At 36.1% G+C, this 25963-nt stretch overlaps 1 protein-coding gene across 3 annotated transcripts in view; it reads left to right on the forward strand.

Annotated features, from left to right (window-relative positions):
• LOC148950841 (116 kDa U5 small nuclear ribonucleoprotein component) overlaps nt 1–25963 on the forward strand; it is a 103049-nt gene that overhangs the window by 12232 nt on the left and 64854 nt on the right. For all 3 annotated transcript variants that reach the window (XM_089090476.1, XM_089090478.1, XM_089090477.1), the window contains exons 2-6: nt 1732–1916; nt 8261–8502; nt 16995–17275; nt 18911–19035; nt 25467–25591. In XM_089090476.1, coding sequence (XP_088946602.1) covers nt 1815–1916; nt 8261–8502; nt 16995–17275; nt 18911–19035; nt 25467–25591 — 875 coding nt within the window. In that variant the 5' untranslated portion in view covers nt 1732–1814. The remainder of the gene's footprint in view (nt 1–1731; nt 1917–8260; nt 8503–16994; nt 17276–18910; nt 19036–25466; nt 25592–25963) is intronic.

Genomic DNA, 25963 nt, shown 5'->3' on the forward strand with positions numbered 1-25963 from the left:
GTCCAAGATTAGGCTCCACTATTGACTATCAGTGTATTTAAAATTGTTAGTCTAGTGTGGTATATGGTTAAAATGTTTAAATCAATCACATTAATAATAAGAAAATCTAGGCAAATCCAATGGTGAAATAATCCACTTGTCTGGACAGTATTTTAGAGATTTTACAGTTATATAAATGTTGAAGTGGTGATTAAATGCTCAATTCCTAGGTATTCCTAGGTACCCTGCCTCAACTCTCTCTTCCATGTCTGGTGGTAGTACAGTAGGTTTGATCTCAGCTTGGTAATACAGGACCCAGCTGCAATAACACACTGCAGGGTGGATGCAAGGACCTTAATAGTCAAGAAACATCATTAATCTGATACAATACAATACTCTTTCTTCCTACCAATTGATTAGCATTTTACTGTAATTACCTGAATTCGCACTTTGGAGTGAAATATGGTCCATGCTGGATCTGTTTTGCTCTGCATCAATGATGGTAATTTGGAACATCACCATGATATGGGCCCAGTGATGTTGCATTAGTTGGCAGCTGAGAGGGATGGACTGTCCCATTTATATTTCCATGGCTTTTTATTCCATTCTTTGTCAAGTCTTGACTTGATTTGCACTAAAATAATGTAGAAAAAATTGTGGCACTATTACAAAATATTGTTTGAATTCTAGATTGGGAGGTTTTTGACTGTCTTGGAAAATTGTTGTGTTAGGAGAATGAACCTTTCAGGACTGAATTCAGAATCTAAATTATGTCCAAGGAAGGTATTGTCAAGCATCTCTACTATTTCTCTAGTTCTAAGGGGTAGAAAATCACATAACTTTGGGGAAAAAAAATATATTTTCTCTTCAGCTTGGTTCATGTGTGCTTCTCTTTGGCTCTAAGCCTTGGATGTACTATTCTAACGTTATGAGCAGGATTTTAATCCACGTTAAGATTTTTTTTGGTAAATTGTACACTGTTCCAAGGAATTTGATAGGTAGAAGATGGACATAACATTGGATGCTTTCTTTTTATGCTCTTTCCAAATATACTAATCACTTCCTACACATATTTTATTTGAGTCCTTAAAGTAACGGATTGGTTGATAGGCTTTAATTTTCTACTTAGTAGGGCACTCATATTTGGACCATGTTTTAATTAATATATACCTTGATGGAGGTTCCTGCTACAATGTTGACTTGTTTTTTTTTTGTTTTTTTTTTAAAAAGATCTTTCTAACCTGAAAGCCCCAACCAAGCCAATGTGATATATGTTTCCAATTAATTTGCTATTTTAGAGTCCATCTTGTCCTCTGGAATACATTTTTCTGTATTCCCTCCACCTGCACTGCCAGGGTGCTCCACCTGTAGTGACCAGGGTGCTTCTGTATTTTATTTGTAAAAAATAGTACCCTTTAATCTGGACTTGGCAACAACTATGATGTTTGTTTTTGGTAATGAATGATTTGGATTCTATGGTAAGATTTTTAACTGCTCTAAGATGTGATTTCAGTAATTTAAGAAATTTGATGAAGATCAAAGTCATTAGTAAAACATACCTAAGGATATAATTATTTTGTTCTCTCTGTTATTTAGTCACTTTATTACTTGCACAAGAAAAATTTTGTGCTCTCCTTGATTAATTTATGAGTTGCCTGAAGCCAATGGTGCTACACATGCAAGTTCTTTACACTACTTTATTCAAGTTCTGGATGTTTTTGTCACTTTGAAGTTTTTACTATCCTTTTTTAGGACAGCACTGTTGGTGATCCTTGGTATTGTTTAGATTCAAGCTTTTTTGGGAGTAACTGAAGAGAGAGAAAAAGAAATCAACGATGGATGCTGACTTGTATGACGAATTTGGTAATTATATTGGACCAGAATTAGAGTCTGATGAAGAAGAGGCAGAAAGGGAGCCCCAAGAAGAAGAAGAAGAGGTAATTATAGAAAAATCTAAATGAGATTTTTATCTCATTTAGAGATAAAATTATCATTATCATTTTGTGATAATGGGTTTCAAGAGGTCCTCTCTAGAAGCTCTAAAAAATCGAAAAAAATACCCCAATCAAAAGCATTTCCCCTCTCCCTGCGCAAGATCCTCCCTCCAAAAACTTAGGAATTTACCTTAAAATTACTCCTACTACCCCCTTTGAAATAAAAATGATCACTGCAATAAGAGTTGCAATTTTTAAATTGCTAAAATCAATATTCTCTTTTAATATTAACCGTGATGGATCTCTGCTAATAGCTGTAGAAGATCAGAAATCAGCATAAACAATAATTAACCTAAAATCCCTTATGAATACCCCTATTATTGCATCTAATTGGAACCCAAAACAATCACAAACAAAAATAGTAGTTTATAATGTTCCCCCAGAGATATCTACTCAGGAGTTAAAAGAGGGGCTCTCATGTAGGGCTGGAAACACAATCCCAGTTGAGGAAGTTATCCAACTTGGAAAACCTAACTCTAATGGCCTAAAAACTAGTAGATCCTTCTTATTCACACTGAAGGATAAAATTGATGTCCCAGAAAAAATATTCCTATTTGGGCAAATCAAATCACACAAAGAATACAAACCTAAGCCTATCCAGTGTCAGAAGTGTTTCAAACTGGGACACAGAACAAACAAATGTAATGAAATTCTCCAAGATTGTAGTAATTGTAAAGGTTTCCATCCTAAAGCGCTGACAACTTGCAACAACACTCAGCCTACATGCATCAATTGCAAAGGCCCACCTGAATCTACAAATAAATCATTATGCCCTGCATACAAGAAAAGAGCTCTAACACTCCAAATATCAACAGAAAAGGCCATCCCATACCCCTTTGCAGCAATGGAAGCAAATGCTGCCCAACGATACCAAATAAAGCCTGTAATGAAACCAACCAAACCCCCCAAGTCAAATGCCCCCAATGCATCAAGCACCCCATATAATACACCATCTTCTAAGCCCCCTAGCTCAAATCCCTATCAGAAGGAATCACCATGCCAACAAGCCCTCTTTTCCAGTGATATGCGGTCCGCCTGCCCCCCCCCCCCTCCCAAGAAGAAACAAACCAGAAATACTGCCAGGAATTAATCCCTTAACCGACAAACAGGATTCACTACCAAAAATGCATTCCCCAAATATATGCTTATTCATTCTAAACTGTAATGCAGTTCAGGCCATGAACATACATCAACTACAGAAAACAAAAATTATTGCAGAATTGGCAAAAATCTACATCCCAGATGATATGCTCATTCAAGCAAAAAAAGATCTTGCTTTACTTTTAACAAAGCTGAACATTGATACACAGTCATATGAAGAATAAATCAACAACACAACATTTATCAATACTCCAACGGAATGTAAGATCACTCACAAAAAATAAGCTAAATGAATTAATATCATTTATGAATAATAATTCCATTAATATTGCTTGCCTCCAGGAAACTCATTTAACCCAAAATCAACAAATTAAGTCTCTGGGATATACTATCCTGAGAAAGGATAGATCTTCTGAGAGAAAAGGAGGTGGGGTAGCTTTATTAGTTAATAATAATTAAAAATTTTGTGGCATCAATTTTCCAGATTTTGCAAATGATGTTGATGTAATTGGTATCAGTGTTTGGCTGAATAATTTAAAAACCTACATAATAAGCTTTTATAACCCTAATGGCCAAACTACAGATGCCAAGGATTTCTTTAATTATATAAATAATTCTAATATGTTAAAAAATATCATTATTTGTGGTGATTTCAATGCCCACAGCCTTTTGTGGGGGAATAAACCAGAAAATAACGCTGGTAAATTCATTGAGCATATGACTTCAAATAATAATGAATTAGCTGTTGCTACCCCTCCAAACCTGAATACATATTTCAACCCCAAAAGTGGCAGATTCTCCACAATTGACCTACAAATTGTGTCATTAAATTTTTGAACAAAATTTACGTAAATAAAATTGATAGTCGATGTACTGACCACTTTGCTATAGTTTGCTCCCTAAATGAACCTGCTGAAACTTTATCTCATACCTCCAAGTATATAAACACTAAAGCAAATTGGTCTATGTTCCAAAATAAGCTAAATGATGAAATTACAAGTTTCACCCAAAGTTCATGCATTTCTAACATAACAGTTGACATACATGCTGAACCCTTGACATCTTTACTAAAAAATGCAGCTAATCATGCTATCCCCAGGACAACACCTAAGAAAACATTCCCTTAACAAATTCCTAAAGCATGGTGGACCAATAAGTGCCTAAATAAATGGAGTATGAAAAAGGCAGCTAGGACAGAATTCATAAAAAAACCATCACCTACTACATATTTAAAAAAATTACAAGCAGAATCTAATCTAAAACCGACTATAATAGATGCTAAATATAAATACTGGAATAATTTTGCAAATAATCTCTCCAGAGAAATGCATGAGTCAATTATACATAAAGTCATAAGCCACATCTGTGGGAAAAGGACTTCCCCCAACCCTCTCCTGTAGGAGCTTATACATAATAATACCCATTATGACAATGATAATGGAAAAGCTAACCTATTTGCAACTCTTTTTGTTAATAAGCTAACATCAAATAATCAAAGCAAACTGTCCACAATTCCTATGAACCCAAGTTTCTACCAACCACGCCCAGGATCCGAGTGCAGAACTAATCCATTTTCAATCCGGGAAATAAATAATACAATATATCATATTAAAACCATACCTAGTGGCAGTTATGACAATATATCCCCTACATGGAAAAGTAACATCGCACCTTCATACAAATAAGAACTGATAAGTTGTTATAATCATGCCTGAGCAACTTCTCGACTCCCCAATATATGGAAATGTCTGTCCCTCCTACCAATCCTAAAGAAAAATAAACCAAATGATAACCCTGAGTCTTATAGGCCCATAATGATTGCTCCTGTGATGGGGAAAATAATGGAGAAAATAATCTATCACAGACTCCTCTGGTTTGTTGAAAAAAATAATATGATCTCTCACTCTCAAACTGGATTCAGGAAACACCACTCCTCAACAGATGCTTTCATTTTGCTAACAATTGCAAAAAATGAATCTTTCTCAAAAAATAATGTCCTAGTTGCAGCTTTCCTAGATTTTGAAGGGGCATATGACAATGTGAACCACCAAATCCTTTTAAACAAACTTGCAAACCTTGGAGTACCCCCTAAGCTACTATCTTTTATTAAATCCTTCATAGAAGTGCGAAGTTTCATCGTTTGTGTTGGTTCAGCCTCTTCACCGCAAAAGACAATAACCAAAGGCCTACCTCAGGGAGCAGTCCTCAGTTGCCTCCTATTTGCCCTATATCTTTGGGACATGAACCTACCCCACACGAATCTACAATATGCTGATGATCTAGTGCTATGGTCATCTGGCAACACCTTCCAGATAGCACAGTCAAATCTGCAAAAGTCACTTTTCCAGTTTGAAAAATTCCCTCAACATTCAGATTCACCCATTGCACCACACCAAGTCAAAAATAATCCAATTTCACCGGAAGCGAAACCATGTTAATGCAAAACTAACTCTAAATAAAACAACTATTCCAGAAGATAATCATATAAATTACCTAGGTCTCATGCTTGACCAAAAACTCAATTTCCACCTCCACATTTCAAACACAATAAAAAAATGCTATAGAAAAGCAAATATACTAAAAAGACTTCTTTCCACACCCTGGGGTTATAAGGAGAAAACCTTACTCCAGTTTTATAAATCACATATAAGACCCCATATTGACTATGGGCTCATCGTCTATGTTGCATGTGCAAAAACCCAGATGTAAAAAATTGAAACACCACAAAAGGATATAATACGTCTCATATTTGGTCTTAGGAAACCCACAAGCACCAAGTTTCTGCTTATGGAGAGTGGATTAACAACAATAAGGGGGAGACGTAGCTTTCTCTTGACAAAACATCTTACAAAAATTGAATCAAATAGCTCACACGCACTACATAATTGGTTAAGAAATCCAGCCATGTATAGAGGCATTGCAGATGAGTATGCCAATATCCAGAAGAAATTCCCCATATCAGCAAAGTCTATTGCATCCACTTTACCCCTATCCCCCCCCTGGAGTTGGTCCCGTTCCATAATAAATAATGAGTTCTCAAAGTGGAATAAAGATTTAACCGCCATTGCTTTTGTCCAGAAAAAATTTGCAGAACTTAATACAATTACCTATAAAAATCACTTACAAATATGTGTTGATGGGTCAAAAATGAATGAGAAGGCTGCAAGTGGTGTTTTCCTTCCTCATCTGAAAATTGCAATGGGTGAGAGATTATATAATAATTTATCTATAATGTCTGCTGTGTTAAATGTCATAATCATGGCATTAGAACACTTTAAGGAAAACCAACCTCTGATTACAAATTCAAATAATATTATAGTATATTCAAAGTCTTTATCAAGCCTGGAGTTACTGGCCTCAGCTCCTCAGGATAAGTTGGACACTGACACTTATCATTGTCTCAGTATTATAGATAATCTTGCTTCAAGTGGCATAAGAACTTATTTTCAGCACATTCCTAGCCACTCTGGCATAAGTGGTAATCATCAGGTTGATGAAATAGCAAAAAATAGTATAAATATTGACCGGCCATGTGGGAGACCAATCCCAATTAGAGATATTTACCGATGGAGGCTATCAGATGTTAATTTTAATGAGATTAATCCTATCCTTTCCCCCTTTCCCAATACTTATTTCTCTAAAATTTATCATAGTATTCGTTCTGGAACAAATGGAATAAGGTTCCTTGCATTGGCATATAAGTTTTCTAATTCAAGTTGTTCAACTCCCATGTCCCCTCTTTGCAGGCATTGCAATATGAATAATGAAACAATTGACCATTGCATATTTGAATGTTATATGCTGACGTCTGCATAAAAGACGTTGCTTACTAAACTGTTGAAGTGCCTCAAATAGCAGAAAATCGCATTATAAGCCAAGAGTCTAGCCAACTGTACCTGCACACAGAGAAAAGAAATCAATATCTACCATTTTATATTTTAATTCCTTGAGTCAAAAGATCTCTGAGCATATCTAATAAATAAGAGACAACCAAGACAGTAGCTGTGTAACCCACAGAGTGAAGCAAAAAGAAGAGGGCTAAATAGTATCAACTGAATAGCCCGCCTGCTGTGAATTAGGAGGAGGAAATAGTTTTTTACTAAAACTTAAAGCTTCATTTTGTGACTTATGACCAATTAGTAAAAGATTTATCAGCTTGTTAGTGATTTTTATCAATAAACCATCCCCATTTTTTAAAACAGTCAAAATAAGTTGGGGATCCTTGGACAGGGAAAACTCTGGCTTCAGTGCAGTTTGATTGTTTACTTACAGCCATTGTAAAACAAGAAAATAACTAAATTGGAATGTAGATACTCTCATATTTTAATTTAATTAAACAAACAAAAAAAATGTGTAATGGTGCATGCCAATGCATTTGCCACATTTATCAATTTTAAAGATGTGAATACTTTATATAATGTAAAGATAAATAATTATAGATTGCTAGAATTTAAAGTTTGACCTCATTCTTCACTTGCATTAAAATGTACATTTCCTGCAATAATATGTCTATTCTGCATCAAATATGACACATCATGCCTTGCAAAAAGTACTTATCTTTGTGCAAATTACTTCACAACCAGCCTATTTCAGAGGTAGTTATTAGAAGGAAACGCTACTGCAAATGGAACAACCAAACTAATCAGGGACAATTTGGGAGTCTCATCTTGTAAAGGATTGACAGATCCCAAAAGCAGAAGGAATTCCATATAACACAGGAGTTGTGTGTATGACAATGTGATGCTTCTGCCCAATTGTTTGTACAAACTGCCATCACTGAGATTTTTGGTTTTGTCAAAACTGTTGATCAACAAAAATTATGTACGGTATGTAATATAGCAGGATTTTAATACTCTCAATATTGTCTTGCAAGAGGGACTGTGAAAAATTACCTTTTATGCGATAAGAAATCCCTGTTTGAATTTTTCTCTTTCTAGTCTATGTATTCTAAAAATGTTTTTTTTTGTGTTTCAGTAAAAAATGTAATGTGTCTAAATCTTGGCAAAAAGTTTCCTGCAAACAAACCTTATGGTTTGGTTTTTCAGCTGTTGTAGTATTGAGCCTCACTCAGCAGAGTATTTCTCTGCTAAAGCAGAAACATTCTTATTTGGTATTGTATAGACTGCTGTATAATTAAATAAAGTAGAAATTATCTATGGTGTGATTTGATTCTTGTTGATGTTTAGGATGAAAGAGACTTAGAAGAAGATATGGAAGAAGACGTAGAAGTTCCTGAAACAATGGCAGTTGTTCTGCACGAAGACAAGAAGTACTACCCTTCAGCATCCGAGGTTTATGGTCCCGATGTTGAGACTCTTGTGCAGGAGGAAGACATTCAGACGTTAGAGACGCCTATCATAGCTCCAGTCAAGAAAAAAAAGTTTGAGTTACTGCACCAAGAGCTTCCTGAAACAGGCTATAGTATTGAGTAAGTATTTATTATTGGTTGCTTTCATTAGATGAATTTAGTTCATTTTAGCAACAGTTTTGACTTTGTATCTGTTACTTCTGTGCTGGATGTTTCATTGCTGTTTTGTTTGCGAATTTTCGATTGCGTCCTAAGTTCTTAGAAGAAGCAAATTTTGTTCTAAATTTTGTGGTTTTAGAGTAGTGTCAGTATCAGATTAACGACGCCTCTTGACTACTAAGGTCCCTGCGTTGACCCTGCAGTGTGTTGGTACAGCGAGGTTCGATCTCTGGGTCCCGTATTATCAAGCGAAGGTCCAACCCACTGTGCCACTACGGTACTTTTGTGGTTTTATATTTCTTCTTTGCCAGACAATTGAAAAACGTGCACAAAAATATTGATCCTTCATTAGTGCTAAATTAGCCAGCCTAATGGAAAGACTGCTAACCAGCGAGGACTGATCAATTCCAAGTCCTTTTTATTTCTAAAAACACGCAAAACCATCATCACGATGAAACTTATTCTTTTCGTCATAATGCTTTAAAAAAAACAACACAAAAATCAATTAATCTATTCAGATTCAATATTAAATTCACACAAGTGTAATTAGAACATGGCATTTTTTGCACTTCAAAACTATAAAATGGCACAAAAAGGGGGAAAGAAGCTTCTATATTTTGCATGTTGTGGGACATTTGGCTGTAGTATGGGATCAGGTGCTCCCGCTTGGGAGGGAGTTGAGGAGTAATATAATAATAATAATATATATTGAAAACCCGTCATATACAATAAATGCACAATGACAGAGTATACAAAAATGCGAAAAGAGGAAACAAAAAGATAATATACTAAAGAAAAAAAAATAATAACAACAAAAGCAATAACTTCTTAAATAGTATACAAAATAATACGAAAAGTGGAAACAGAAAGATAACGTACTCAAAGATTACAACAGAAACAACAACTTATTCGAAAATAGCAACAAAGACAACAACTTTTGAAAGGAAAAAAAAAAAAAAAAAGGAAACAAGAGGGAAAATTAAAAAAAAAAACTTGCCCACTCATGCTTTAAAATTGCTGGTTTTGTTCTTTGCTGGCTAATAAGTATCTCAACAGCTAGATTTGGGTCAGCTAGGTTTTAGCGCCTAATCAGAAAACTATTTTTTGTTCACGGTGGCAATTTTAGCAAGCACTTTGCAAAACGGAAAGACAAAGAGCGAATTTTAGACTTTTCACAGTTTGTCAATAATTTCCAGAAAAGAGTCGCATATAATATATTTGGCAGAGTGGTAGCGTTGTAAATACTTTCCAGTAGTGAAAGGTTAAATCTTAGAGTGGATTTAACAATCAAAGCATAGGAGCTGGAAATTCGCCGTTCAAGATGTGAGATCAGGAGGGAGCGGGCATGCTGTAATGAGGAACCTATTGGCAGCCCCAGATATACTATTTTATCAACTGGTTCTACTGAGCAATCACCTAGTGTGATATTAGTAGGAGGGTCATTCTTCCAATTGTAAAGCAAGACTTCCGACTTTTGGGAGTTAAATCTCAGACCGACTTTCTCGTAGTTGGACTGTAGACATGAAAATATTACTGAAAGGCGGTTAAGCGTCCGGCTGAGATTCAGCGTGTCATCAGCATAGCATTATAGGGAAATGTCAACGGAACTGAGAATGCATGATGAAGGACAGCTGTCTTGAGGTTTAATAATGTAGTTGTTGAAGAAATTGGGGGATAAAACTGCTCCCTGACGGGCACCTTTACGGACTGGTATCAAAGCTGACCGTGGGGCTGGCGGAAGGCCTTTATCAGGAGGGAGCTTGAGTCGCACGCGAAGGCGAGAATAAAGGTCACGGACAGCCCGGATGATATTTGAGTTCACTCCTCTTTTAGCTAAGTTTAGCAACATAAGCGCATGAATCAATGAATCAAACGCTCTCTGCAGGTCTAAGCCCCGATTGCTAGACTTTCTCCTGATTTGTGTGCATCCAGGAGTGCATATGCAACGACATGGAGCGCTTCCGCACAACCAGTGCCTTGTTGGAAACCGAATTGTCTTGGTGGACTGCAACACAGTTTTTCAAACTCATCTACGAATAAAAGTTCAAATAACTTGCAGAGAGAGGTAGCAACTGTGATTGGACGGAAAGAGGAGCATTGCATGGTAACATTTCCTTTTTTAGGAACTGGCGTAAAATCTCCAATTGAGAAAGTGGTTGGGACAATACCCTGAATGAGGATAATCTGCATCAGGAGGGTCACATGACTAATGAGAGCGGGCCCACCACTTTTTAGATGGAGTGCACTGATCCCGTCAATCCCAAAAGATTGTTTAGGTTTTATGTGAGAGATGGCCTTGCATACAGCTCCCTCCGTTACAAGATAATCACTCCGAGGACAACTATCTAAGAAGTTGTCCAACTCAGCTTCGTATCTTTCGTTGAGGGCTGGGCCAGGAGTCGAAAATTCTGACCCATAATATGCGTACCATTCAGAATCAGGGATAGCAGATGCGGACAAAGACTCATCGCTTTTAGAGGACAGAAAACGCCAAAGGAGAGAAGGATTAATTTTGGCCCTTGTAGATTCGATATCAATCATCTTTTTTCTGTGAGCTTCTAGCTCCTTCGCGAATTTTCTTTTTGTGAGCAGGCGGATTGAATTGACTTCCCCCGAACGGGGTCGTCCACAAGAAACCCAAAGTTGAAGCCAAAATTTAGAATGGGTATTCACTAACTCTGGATTTTCAGACCAGCCAGGAAGGGTATGATGACGGGGTCTACTTAGAGGGACGGCAGCTTTTTCAGCACAGCGAAGGGCATGGCCAATTTCTGCGCAATAAAAGTCAACTGATAGTTGTGTTTCCTCCCTTGAAAGAGCAGTTAATCCAGAGAGAAGATGGAAAGGGACACGGATCTTACTAAGGACTCTGGCGGCTTCTTCTTGAAATAAAAAAGGGTTAATTTTACGCCAATCACGGCGAGACCTAGGAGGTGTTTTCGAAGTTGTTTGCGTTTGTGTATCCGAGCTGTGGCAAGGAATCTCGGCTGAGAACTGTATTGGTAAGTGATCAGACAGCTGAAAATCAAGCACAACCTTGACACAACCTGAGAATTGCGGACGCAACGACGTGATCGAGATCTGATGTGGACATTGAGGTGTGTACGTGTGTAAAATTTAAATCTTTGCACTTGAGGTCAAACTGGTCTCCAAAAACAACAAGCAACAACATAGAACATAAAGACCTTGATAAGAGTGGTTCATTCAAGTCGCAATTGAAGTCGCCAACTTATATGCATTGAAGGCTTAAGGATCTAATACGGTTAATACACTGGCCGAGTTTATCACTAGAATAAGTAAAAGCACGCCCCGAACGCTCATCATGGTAATTTGTAGGCAAATATACATTAATAAAAACACAGCCCTCAACACGAATCGCCAGAAAATTATCATTGACTTCAAATACAATAGATCTTAGAGTCGAACGAACAAAAGTGGCAATACCACCGGAGGGTCTCCCTTTTCCACTTAGCTGCTTCGCTGAGACTGAATAAACCGATACTGAACTATTAAAACTAAGAATACTTTTACTGCGGCTTGTGACGAAATGTTCTTGTAAACAGACAACTTCATTTTGCTCAAATACAATATCTAAGATTGGAATTTTATTCGCGAACGAGCCATTAATGTTCCACGATAAACATTTAACTGCAGAAGCTTCAGATGCCATTTCTTTTGTGGATTACTGTTTGAGGGACGTTTTAAACTGCAACACGTGTGACTGCCGATTTTGCATTCAACGCAGAATGTCGGCTGTCTGCATGGTTCATCTCGCGTAGAACGATGTTCACTTGAGGTACATCTAGAGCATAAAGGTTCAGCCGTACACTGGTGACCGGTTTTGTGACAGTTATAGCATCCTCTTGGCAAGAACTTAAACGGATCAGCAGGTAGACGCTCGTAGCCGATAATCACCAAAACACTCAGAAATTGTAAATGGAAATTGTAAATCAGAAATTGTAATGGAATGATACAAGAGGAGGGGGATATTTACAGTGAACCGCCCGAGTATAGCCCTTGGATAACCCGGAGCTTTGGCAGAGATTTTGACGGTGATGATATGGGATCCCAAGTTTTAAGTCTCTAGGCAATCCTAGAAAAAAGAATCCTGGCTCCCTAGGAGCAATCACTAAGGCTCTAAACTGAATTTTCCCTCAACGAGTTAGACTCCTGGTGGGTTAAACCAAAGTGGTGCACTAAACAATAATACTTCACAGATATAAGTTTTCAGATAAGGGAATTGTAGATAGAAGTTTTATAGATATGGAGGGGGTGTGGGGAAAGGACACAGTGCTTGGAAGGAATTATTAATGATTTAAGTCTCCCAAATTTCCTTTTTTAAGTATGGTATTGACTTGTTTCCCCTTCGGTAGTCGAAAGTTATACGAACCCTGAGTTTTCTTGTTTCATTGACCCTTTAAGACGCCAAAATAGTTGACGTCAGCACTGTCATTCAAGAAGCAGAAGCTGAATAGACTTGTCAGTAATAATAAACGTGTCTGCTGTCTCAGCTTTTTTATGCATATTTTTAAGTGTATCCCCTGCTTTGCTAGGGATACTTATAGAGTATTTCTCTAGTAAGGGCAGATCGTCCGTATATTTCTACCCATTTAGATATCCTATCTCCATTTTGTCTGCCCTAACAAGAAAGAATGTGGCCCCAAAAGAGTACCTTGTGGCACACCACAGTTAATCTTTTGTCATAAAAATTACCATGGATCTTAGGTTTTACTTCCTATTAGTCGGAATTCTTTTTTGATAAGATTAATAGTAAAATTCTTATCAAAAAAGGCTCAACAACAAACAGATAGATTCTTCAGGAGGATACCATGTCTAATCAGATCAAATGCCTTATGCAAGTCAATTGCAATAATGTTTAGTCATGTTACTTGGGAGTCTAGTTCTTTCATCTTATCAGAAAGACCTACCAGGTAGACAGGGAGATGTCTCCACGCATCATCCATGTGAGGGGGAATACTCTTTTGGCTGAATAAATTTATTGGGCTTATTTGCAGTAACAGCTAATTTACTGAATGGATTTTTGCCATTCAGTGAGAAGTAGTTCATATTCTTTGCTAAAAGCTGGGGACATTGTTACTGGACAGACGTATTTAAACTCGTTTGGAGTTCTTTTTTTATTAGGGTTACATGTCGGACCTTCCATAGGGTTGGGTGTTCACCTGTCTGATTATTAGTATTGTTTATATCGGCAAGGTCCTTGACTAGCTGTTGATCCATACCATTAGCCGCGTTTCACGTCTTCAACCTAATTTGTTTTCTAATCTCTTATATTCTTCTCTTTACTTTCCTTAAAAGTGTCTCTTTTTTTATTGATGGAATACCGTCATTTGAAGAAAAAAAAACACTGTTTTATTTACTGGAATTTGTTTTTTTCTCTAGTTTATTATATAGATGTAATTTTATTTTCTAATCTCTTATATTCTTCTCTTTACTTTTCTTAAAAGCGTCTCTTTTTGTTTATTGATGCTATAAACAAAACCGTCTTTTGAGACGATAATAAAGCGTTGCATATATTAAATACGTTTAATGTGCATATTAAACCAGAGATATCATTTTAGGTTTTAATGTTACTCTTACTTCCAGTTGATTTTTGTTTATTTAATTTGTGACGGTTTTGAAATTATACCAGGAAATCCTCCTCCCCCCTTGTAAAATTTCTCCCAGAAAGTCCTCCAGAAGCTATCCTTCCCATTAAAAACTCTTCATTTGGGCCCCCCCTCCCCCCACTACAAAAATCCTATCCAAAAAATGTCCTAATGTTTCCTAATAACATACACTAGGCTATATGCGAACAATGGGCAAATTGAATGACTTACAACCCTTTCTTTTGAGACCTTAAGCTGCAATGAGATTAGGCCAAGATTTTGTTGTTACCCGGGATCCAAATTGAATAAATCCTCTGTTTGTGATTGGTCTATGGGTAATAATTGGAATTATTTAATTTACTTACTCACTTGATTGCTTTCTTGTTACTTCCAGCAGCTTTTAGTTACTTTCAATTGCTTTTGTTACTTTTGACAATCATGTTGCAGGTATCTATACGGGGATTCTAGCTTAGTCAAGGAATTGGTCCCATTAGGGGCATAAAGCTTATAGATGTGGTAAAGCACTAAAACTCTTTATTTTTCTGTTTTCTGGTGTTTTTCTCATTTTTTAGCGGTTTGGTAATCAAGAATAGGGCTGTCATCAATTCAGCATTATGGTCAGTGATTAGGTAATTTATAGAAATGGCAGTCTAAAAACTAATTTAAAAGGATAAAAAAAATAAGTAGAATTTCAAGTTATCTTTTTAGTATCATAAGCTTAAAAATGTGTCAAGGGAAATTATTTCCATAAAAACAACGCATTTTAGCCATAACGGAAATTGTTTAGTGGGTTAATGGGCAGGTCCACTATGAATAGTGTTTTCTATTAGAACAACAATCTTGACTGTATCAATAACTTTGAAAAAACCGTTAAAGTATGCAAAAATCTATTACGTTTGCCTAAATACTTACTTCTTCTTAAAAGCCCTGCTCCCACCGTCTCTGGAATTACCAACTGTCTTCTGTTACCTTGCTGAAATGGAACCATTAACCAACAAAACTTTATTAGTAAGATTTTACAGGAACTTATTAATTGGGCAATAATTTTAAAAAGGGGTATTTAAGTATTAAGGTTTGTTTTCTGTACAGTATCAATTGTGTTATTTTTCAGCTCTTTTATGGTATCGATATGTTAACAAACAACAATTTTTTTATATTATTCCATTGCTAAGATTAAGCTCTATCCATTTGCCGAATTACGCTTATAAAATTTGGTGCATTAGGCTTGTTTAATCGAAAACACATTAAAAATTGATTGCAAATAGTTGAAAAAAGGACAATCTTTATGTATTTTAAGCAGGTTTAGATTCTACTACGAAAAAAGTTGTAAGTAATATCACAATCCTGAATGGATAGATTTGTGACTAATGAATCCAATGATATAAGTATCTTGTCCTTCTGGTGGAAGTTACAGCTGCATGCTTGTTAAATTACTTGTTTTAGAGGAAACATATACCCTAACAAATATTTGAAAGCTAGGGCAGTACTGCAGTGACGAGACTATCCTTTGGAGTCAGATATATAAGAGCCTTTCAGACTTCAAAAACATAAGCAAACATGCAATATTGAACTGTAAAGCAAATAAGCCACCCTCAGTTATTTTTCAACTGAAGCAATTTGTAAGTTTTATTTTTATCGTTTGATTTTGTTCTTATTGTTGTGGTCAGTTTTGTCCAATGTTTCGAATTGCTTAAGTTTTGTCCAACGTTTCGAACGTTCGATTTTCACTGACCCTTGATAGTTCGGTCGTGGAAATATGAAAGGTTTTATATTATGTGACATATCAGTCAAAAATGAGTTATATATCGATTCTACTAAAATCAAGTACGCTTTATCGATTTGTTGAATCAGAATGCGCGTATCCTCTTTCGTTCTGGAGATATTCTCAATTTTGCAATACACTCAAAACGCGTTATAACCAAATTACGACCAGCTTTACAGACCAAAAAGCGTTATGTGCATTGTTCTTCTACAGCCACGAAGACTGTCACTTAAAGCCCAGTTAAAGCATATTTGCCAGAACATTTTTTTGCTTCTCCTGAGCATTTTGGAAAATGTCACAACGCCTTTCGTATTCCCACAACCGAGTTGGGATTTTCTGTCAGCCAGGGGAAACGCAATTATCAGTAAAATTTTGCTAATTATTTTTGTTAGGACGTTAGTAGCTATTTTTCTAGGACGACATAAACGTGTCTAAATTGTCAGTGAAGTTTTCTTATGTATGTATTTTTGCTTAATTTTAGGAATTTAGGTATTATAATTTAGCTAATACCCGGCATAAGACGCACTTTTTTAAGTACCTCGCGACAAGCATTTGCGTTAATTTTTTATCTCGTTCTAAATCTAGGACTGTTTATTTTATCAAATCGGTTTAATAAGTTTACCAGGGGCGCTAGCTTAGGGGTAGGACAATTGCCCTCTTTTCCCCGATTTTGACAAATATCTTTTTTTGGTATTCTTCATTAAAAGAAAAAAAAAATGGGGTGGACGAAAATTTCGGGTCGATCTATCAATGGATAAAATGTACCCAGACTGAAACCGAATATGAGGGGAAAGCGCAAAATTCAAGTATATGCGTATTTTCCTATAGAACATGCAATTTTTTCTGATTAAAAAAGTAATTGGAAACGATGCTTCTTGATTACTAAGGTCCCTGCTTAACCCCGCAATGTGTTGCTACAACAGGACTCGATCTCTGGGTCCCGTATTACAAAGCTAAGGTCAAACCGACTGCGCCACCAGAGGACTGACTTTCCCGATTTGAAAACGGAAAAACAAATACCAACTGTGTATCCTCCAGACAGGACACATCACTCTAGATGGATTAGCTTATTTGTTTCATTTTAGGTATTTAGCAGATATGATGGATAATGCAGACTTGATTAGGAACGTTGCGATTATCGGTCATTTGCATCATGGAAAAACAACATTGGTTGATTGTTTAATTCAGCAGACTCATCCTGATGCCAAGCTGCTGCGGTCAAGTGGTGAAGAAAAACCTTTGCGTTACACTGACACTTTATTTACTGAACAAGAAAGGGGTGTCAGCATCAAAGCTATGCCTGTGACATTGGTGTTGCAAAACTTGAAGCAGAAGTCCTATCTTATGAACTTTTTTGACACTCCAGGTCAGATTCTTCTCTTTTTTTGTCTAGGCAAAGGAGGTTCATTCTCTTTAATCTAGGTTTAAAATGGAGATGATATTTTACCCATAAGGGTAAAGAATTAACAAATTGCATGGTATTTTTGTTGTATTTCACTCACTCAGTCAGTGGTATTTTTACTCCTGACAGCACTAAGATCCGTGATTTTTAATTCGTCTGTCCATCCAGGGGTGCCAACTAATGGAATTGTTTGGAGGGGGGCAAAGATCTTTTTTTCGATGTTGTTTTAATGAAGATAGAATAAAGATGCATTTCCAAAATTGATGGAAGAGGGTAGTTTATTATTATTATTATTATTTTAACGGGGCTAGTGCCATCAACAAAAATAAAAGAACTATTTATAGCACGAAACATGGGCCAACTGTAGGATTCAAAGGATCACTTCCAACCTTCATTTTTTTTTTTTTTTTAATTCGATAAGATATTTTATGCGGTCAATTCAATTTTTGAATTAATTTTGTTGTTGCGTTTCTTTTTTAGACACAATTAAGCGTTGTATTCCTTGCTTTTTAGACGTTTTCAATGGTATCTTCTTTGCTTTTGTTTTTTGGAAAAAAAGGTTTTAAAAAAGCGCTTTGTAAAAATTCAGTATCATCCTTGAATAGTTATTAAATATGTATTGCCCCCTCTTTATTGTTTAGTCTTAAAACTTTCTGTTTGGTGCGTTTGGAGATGAAATAATTATATATTGTTTATATATATATATATATATATATATATATATATATATATATATATATATATATATATATATATATATTTATATTTAAGACAAAGATTTAATTTTGTCACGAGTCACTTCGAAAGATTCTTTTTGTCTACTAAAGAAACTCGCCTGTAAAACTGTGTCGAGACCACACTTACATGTCCTCCAGTTGCAATGGCTTTCGATCCTTTTGAAGTCTGAGAATTTTCCCATTACAGTTTGTGGTAGATCACGTCTGTTTTAATTTTGGTTTCATTATTCATTTTAACTTATGTTCGTTAAGTTTCATTCATTCATTTGTAATAATTTCTGTGGGTTTTAAGTTAAACTTACTATATGTTTTTATTTCTCCTCTTTTCAAGTTTTAATATTGCTCTTTACTTTTCTTTGAAAGTCTTTTTAGTAGAATATTACTTTTGTCATGATATTACCTAACATTTTACTTTTGCCAGTATCATTTTATTATAGACATATTCGGGGGGGGGATGGGGGGAGGGATGGTAAAGTCCCAATCCACTTGGGAGTGCTTCGCATATTAAACACTATATATAAAAAAAAGCATAAAAATTGAAAAGGATTTTTACTAATGTACTTATGCAAAAAAAATTTCATGTAAAGCCAAATTTTACACATTGTAGCATTTGTAGTTAAATTATGGGGGTGAATAGGTAGTATGTATACAACTGTTTCTCCAGTCAGATCCAGCTCAGAAGAATTACTGCATGACTTAGGGGCAGAGATTACCCCTTTCAACACTCTGTCTGTGCTGAAGTTATTTGAATAATAGGATGTCGAAGAAGAATTTTGCAAAAAAGTAGACACTGGGTGTTTTTACGATGAATGATAACTGTATTTTTTTTATTCTTTATTTCTCTACGTATAGATTTTTCTAGGTCATGTCAACTTCAGTGATGAGGCAACAGCTGCTATGAGAATCTCAGATGGAGTCCTCCTTGTCGTTGATGCAGTGGAGGGTGTTTTACTAAATAGCGAAAGACTTATCAAGCATGCCGTTCAGGTAAGCTCTATATCTCCGTGTCTGTGCGAAAGTCCGTTTAGTCAGGAATTATTAATCGATTAACAACTTTTTGTTCGAAATTGCTTCTTTTTTTTCAAATATTAATTTCTTTGTATTCTAAGCCAGGTTGAGGGAGTTTTTAACTGAACCCCCCGTGCAACTGAACCCCTGTGCAACTGAACTCCATTTAACTCAACCCCCGTGCAGCTCAACCCCATTTAACAGAACCCCCAAGTGACTGAACTGCCGTACTCAGTTTTTCAGTATTCTACAAATAGGAACGATATCAATTGGGTAAAACGCAAGTTAGAATATTTACATGTTCAACCTTGTTTGAATTGTTTTTTTTTTTTTTTTTTTTTTTTTTTTGTTATTTTAAAGTCATGATATAAATGCCTGTCAAGATGATTCACAAAAAAGCTCTGTTTTGTTGTCATAAAAACAAAGAAAATCGGATGTCACAAACCATTAAAGCCGGATTTATTTCTCCTTTTTTATGTCTGTTAATGGGGGCCCCAAAAAAAACTTTAAAAAATACATCAGAAATTTGAAATCGATATTTAATTCCTCTTGATTTCTGGGAATATTTCTGGTCCACTCTGTTATTATGAAAGTAAATAGTAACATTAAACTCCAAAATTAGCAGTTTATTCCGTATAGGAGGGGCTGCCCCTTCCTCATCCTCACCTCCGCCTCATGGTCGTAGAAACTTGGCTCATTTGATCAGAAATTGAGAGCTCAAGTCTTTTTTTTATAAGTCAAAAGTGATTGGAAACCAAACAGCCATGGAAGGGGGGGGGGTATTTTTCATCAGTTATTTTTTGTAGGGGGTAATTTCCGGGGGAGTAAACGCCCAGGCCCGTAGACAGTGACAGGGCGAATTGAACCCCCATTAACAGACATAAAAAAAAGGAGAAACAGATCTGGCTTTAATTTTTAATCACCTTATCATGACGGGATGTGGTACATTAAAGACTTGCCCTATCTCGTCCATTATAAACGTTTTTAGTTTGTGTGGTCAAACTATTTAGAATTGTGTTGACAGCCTAGATGTAACTTGTAGAATATATATGATATAGTTAAATAAACAAAAGAAAACTTAAGGCCAACACCGAATTTTTCCAGTTTTCTTAGAAAAAACATTTAATTTCTTTCAATTTGGGCTTGATATAGAGATATTCAGTTTTGATGAGACATCATCAGAAAGTATGAATTCTATCTTTTTTATTAATCGGACCAAAATTGTCCAATTTCAGTACAGGAAAGGTCAGTCCCAAAAAATATTTTAGTCTACCTGCTCGAAAAATAATGAAGATCAGTTTAAAGGAATTATCTTTTGAATCTTGTCGCTTTTGGAATTTCTGTGCTGTCACCCGCCTTGATTGACAGACTAGCCGAGAAAAGGTAACTGCATTTCAGTGTCTTATAAAAGCAATTAGGTCAAAGTTAGGCGTCGTATACATGTTTTCTTTTCCATTTTTTGCTTAGTATTAAGTCAACTTCGGCAAGTGAAAGACAAGTTCTTGTGATATTGTGCACTTTGCATAGCACTATTAAATTTTGCATTACGACCCACGAGCATAATTCGATTTAATGAGCTCGAGTGGATGCGATTGTTTGATTGTTACAATCATTTATATATGTTGAATCACTAAGTTGTTATTTAGTTAAATTCTAGGATAGTTGGTGCAAATATGGGCAGAAAAAACAGTAGGGGAAGACTCAATTTGAAAGGCGGTCAAGTCCACCATGATGGTCTGAAGGAGTAATATATTTCCCAGGGAAGACCAGCCTTACTGAACCATTTGCGTATTGCCCCTGCGTCACCAAGTCTAAGGAGTCAGAAACCAGCTGAAAATGCTGCATCTACTGAGAGTGATGGTCTCTTCGGACTGCAAATCATAACATCAGGGAGAAACCTAGATTGCGAGAAGCTGAGGCGTTCCCGTTGGCTTGTGGATATTCCATATCTCTTCAAGAATTACTAGACAAAGGTCATCTGACACATGTAAGTTTATAGTCGTAACTTTCGGGGTTCTCGACGGGCCAAAAAGGGTGTTGAATAAGGAGTTTTGTCGGATTAGGTAAAACGTCCTATTTGTATGTGCTCATTATATTGTAAATTCACAATGGAAAAATTGGCGTCAACTTATAAATTGAATAGCCAGGTTTAAACTTGGATTTACTTTAAATTTAAAATTAATTGCTTGCCTCACTAGTGGAAGTAAAATTCTATTTTATGAGCTTTTTATATTTTGGAAAGTCGTTGAGCTAGGTGAATGAAACTCTCGGAATGCATCCAGAGCCTTAATTATCTCACGAGAAGATATTTTGAAGCACCTTCCTAAACCCCTTCTCCCTCCAGAGGGTACTGAACTTTGATGATCTGTAAAAAGCTGTGTGTTACAAAAGTGAAAGCTAATGAAATAGATATTCTGCTCAAGTGAGACACAAGCCAAGTCGTTCTTTGCCCAATACCAATTTATAAGATTTTGAAGGTTTATAAATCTGTTCCTTGGGAAAAATCCTTGATATGGCTTTAAGTTCTGCTGAAATAACAGAGTTAAATTTTCCAAAACTAAAGCCAATGAAAAAAGAAATTGAAAACTTAAAATAAGCTGAAAACGTTGATTTGTCAGAATTTTGATTGGTATGAAGTCTTCTAGGCCCCCCCCCCCTAAAAAAAGGTGGACATAGTATATTGGCAATACCTTCCCTGAATACATTTCTGGTCTTCACACAGGAATTGTCATTTATCTTCTTAACCGAGCCCCCTTCCCTCCTGTATCCGTCCCCTCGCCTTCTTGACAAAAGGTTTACGAGCTTAGCCTTGGAGGTAGGGCTCGAAATGGTAAATGAAAAAGAAAATTATTTGTTTGGGGTTGGATGACTTCTTGTGTTCGAGCTCTCTTTTTCAAGTTTCATATGGGGGTAAGATGAAAATTCTTATGTGGGAGTTTTATCACCGTAATCTGGGAGCGAAATAGGACCATTAAATAGGGCAATATGAGAGCCATTTGTAAACACCTTAAAAACAAACAGTTCCAACAAGGTTGAACATGTAAAGATTCTAACCTGTATTTTACTCAGTGATATTGCCTCATATTTGTAGACTAGGCTACTGTAAAACTGAGTACGGTGGTTCAGTTGCACGAGGGTTCAGTTACACGGGGGGTTCAGTTGCACGGGGGTTCAGTTGCACAGGGGTCCAGTTACACGGGGGTTCAGTTAAATGGGGTTGAGTTGCAACTTGCACGAGGGTTTAGTTAAATGGGGTTTAGTTTCAGGAGGGTTCAGTTAGACGAGGGTTCAGTTGCACGGGGGTTCATTTACACGCACACTTTGGTAGAGTGATACGATATAAAGTTATTGTCACTCGAGATAACTATTTAAGGGAGATACAGCAGACACTTGCAACGCTGAAGTGGAACAAGGCAAGAGTATAGTGGCATATCATGTGCAATCAAGCCCCACAGCTTTGAAAAGTAGGTATTCAAAAAAGAAAACTCACTAATTGTGACGGTGTTAACTCTCTGCTAACACAATAGTTTTAGCCAATTGAATATGTATGTCATGAGAAAGTTGATGAAGTGGCTTGTGAAAGCCCCTGGCCTGTACAAAACCTGTACACACAGAGTAGTTACATAACTACCGGGGTATAATAGAAAGCTGGTATTAGGCTAGCTGCCAAGGAAGGGTACCAAAGCAGAAGCTGCTAGCAGGGTGCTATGGAGGAGTGGTATTTACAAGGTTGTCTGCCTCAGGCAACTTATTCCTGCGATAAATTTATAGTAACATGAACTGACCATATATCATTACTTCTTATGTTCTTGTATCTGCTTTCCTCGAATTTTCATCATAAATAATCTTTGAATCTCTTTAAAAAAAAAAGTGTTATCCAATAATACATTTTTCAGTAATCCTTGCTAATAAGAATTTAATGGAAAATAATAATTTTTTCGTAATAATTTCACATGAATAAAGTACTTGATGTGTCGCTAAAAGAGCGGTGGAGACCGCTCTTCTTTTGGATTTTCTTAAAGTTGGCTTGGAACCTTGAACTTCCTCTATGACATGTCTTCTTAGCTTAAAACGGAACAATGGCCGAATAAGTTCAAAACAAGTTACTGCGTCCCGTCAAAAACATAAATACTTACTTAAAAATTGCATTCTTAACTTATAAAATTAAATGTACTTGTAATTACACTTAATCGACTGATCTTCATTGCACATTAAGACATAAATAAAACAAATTTGACACAAAAGATAGCTGTAAAAAAAACCTGTGAAAAATTGTTGCTAATTATATGGATCTGAACAAGTGTTACACATGGACTTCGATTTAAATATCCTTGGTTGTGTTTATTTTGTTAAAGAAATCACATATATTTATTTTTTTCTGGTGTTGTTTTGTTTTCCTTTGCAAATTAGCTTGCCGGCATCAATACGGGTGTGTACTACGCTACATGTCTATGGGTTGTTCGTTTTAAAGGCCTGCTCTGTGGGATCTTCAATTACATTATGTTTCACATTGAAGCCTATGTCATTTTTTCATTTTAAAAAAAATATTTACAGGATAAAATATGGATATTGAATATGTTAATTATGATCCACATGTAAATATCAGTAAAGATCATCCATTTCTAGTCGTCAGTTAGTTTTTTTTTGCTGTTTGCTTTTAAAGTCAAGATCCATAGTGCCAGGTGACAAAAACAGTGTTTCGTTGTGTTTTTTTTTCTCTACGTTATAAAATAAAAAAATGAATCAACATTGTTCCTGTACAGAACAGCCATGTCCAAGTTTAAAACGATCCTTAATGCTAACCAAATAAGGCTTATAACTGAGTTCAGTAAATAACATTAAAATGCTCGGTACCAAAAATCAAAGTTTCTTGAAATGCCCTTTTTTGGCTTTAGGAAGCCAACTGTGGAGCCAGCCAGTCTTTTGAAATAAAAACCATATGCCGCCTTGTAGTGATTTAAAGTGATGCTGACCTTTAGTGGACGCAATTGGTGGGCAAACATCGTGGTTGCAGCGATAGTAAACTAGTAAAAAGCGAACCACGGCCCATAGTACCCAAAAATTAAAAGACGCGTAAAATAAATGGCTGGTGAGAAAAAAATTGCCCTTTATAGCTTATTCAGGAGTGGTAACTATTATCTCGATAAGTCTTAATAGCATAAATTCGGCAAAACAAACCAGTGGGAATTTTGAAAAATAGCCTGTAACCCTTCAAAAATGGGGTCAATTCGAAACAAAAGTTACAAAACTTTTGCGATTAGCCTTAATATTAAAGTTTGTTGCGAAAACAAAATTTATGGGAATTTTGGAAAATAGCCTGAAAACCCTCAAGAAAAGGGGTTTGGTCAAAACAAAAAGCACACCTTTGGAACTGCCATTGCCGAAAACCCTATATAGGAAAGTTACAGTCCCCAGGCTGCAACAGCAATGCAAATCACTTTTTTGCATGGGTTGTACTGATGTGCTACTCTTTTTTCTCCTTTATATAAAACCAATGATAAGAGTGGATATAGTAATAAATAAAGAGGTATTTGCTTGATTTCAGTAGAAAACCATTTACTTGGCCCGATGACACTTATCAAACAGTTCGTGGTAACGAACTGTAAGTAAGGAGCGAAACGGCTCAATAGTAACCGAAACTCTGAAAACGAAATGTTGATATCAATAGATATATCAAAAGAATTGGCTTGTTATGATGATTCCAAATATATAAAATCATTAAGTTTAATGTTACCCATCAAAAGCTACGCACCTGAGAAAATTTGCCTGATTTTCAAAAAAGGGAAGAAACACCCCATAAAAGTCAAGGGATCTTAATGAAAATCACATCATCCGATTCAGCGTATCCGTGAACCCTATTGTTGAAGTTCCAAGCTCCTATCTGCAAAAATGTGGAATTTTGTATTTTTTGCCAGAAGAAAGACCAAGGATGCGTGTTTATTTGAGTGTTTTCCCCAGGGTCGCATTGAACCAATTGTCATAGAATATCGGGAAATAGCTCATTCGAACGGAAATTAAACGTTCTAGGGCCTTATTAAGTGACGAAAAAAATTAGAGGGCAACTTGACCCCCTCCCATCCCCTTTTTTCCTCAAAGTCGTCTGATCAAAATGTTGAGATAGCTATTTTGTTCTGAAAGATCCAATAACTATGCCTTTGGAAATAACATGACCCCCCACAGCCCCTGGGAAAAGATCTTCAAGTTATAAAATTTGCCCATTGTTTACGTATAGTATTTGTTATTGGGAAGTATGCATACATTTTTTGCGTGGAGTGGTTTGGTTCTGCGATGACATGGCAATAGTATTTGTAACAGTCCATCATAATATAAATTACCTTAAAACAAGGTTTATAGACCACTTCTGTATGCCAACATGGCAAATGTTATTTCAAGTCAAGCTTTACTTTTAGGAACGTTTAGCCATAACTTTATGCATCAACAAAATTGACAGACTTGTTCTGGAGTTGAAACTTCCACCAAATGATGCTTATTTCAAACTAAGGCATATTATCGATGAGGTTAATAATCTCCTTAGGTAAGTTTATCTGATTATTCAGTATTTGTAGCGACGTTTCAAAACAGATTGCTGCCGTATCCAGGATTTTTTAGTTTTTTAAGAAATGCATAAAAAATATATTTATATTCATTTTTGTTACGTTTTTGCGAGTTGAACAAAAAATTTCGGGGGAGGGGGAGGGCAGTCAAACGCCTAACCCTCTCCCTCCCTCCTGGATATGGACTTAATTGCTTCACTTTGTTTTTCTTGAGAATATAATTTTATAAGCTGATGAACATGAAATCAAATTATATCTTATATCCTCCAAGTAAAGATGTTTTCAAAGTGGTATATTTCAAAGGGGTTTTCTAAAGTCGGGTTTTTTGTTGCGTTTAGCCAGTTTTGAATAAG

This window comes from Artemia sp. Qi Xiang Cuo, chromosome 6 (genome assembly GCF_049724085.1).
Source record: "Artemia sp. Qi Xiang Cuo chromosome 6, ASM4972408v1, whole genome shotgun sequence".
In the NCBI taxonomy this organism is placed as follows: domain Eukaryota; kingdom Metazoa; phylum Arthropoda; class Branchiopoda; order Anostraca; family Artemiidae; genus Artemia; species Artemia sp. Qi Xiang Cuo.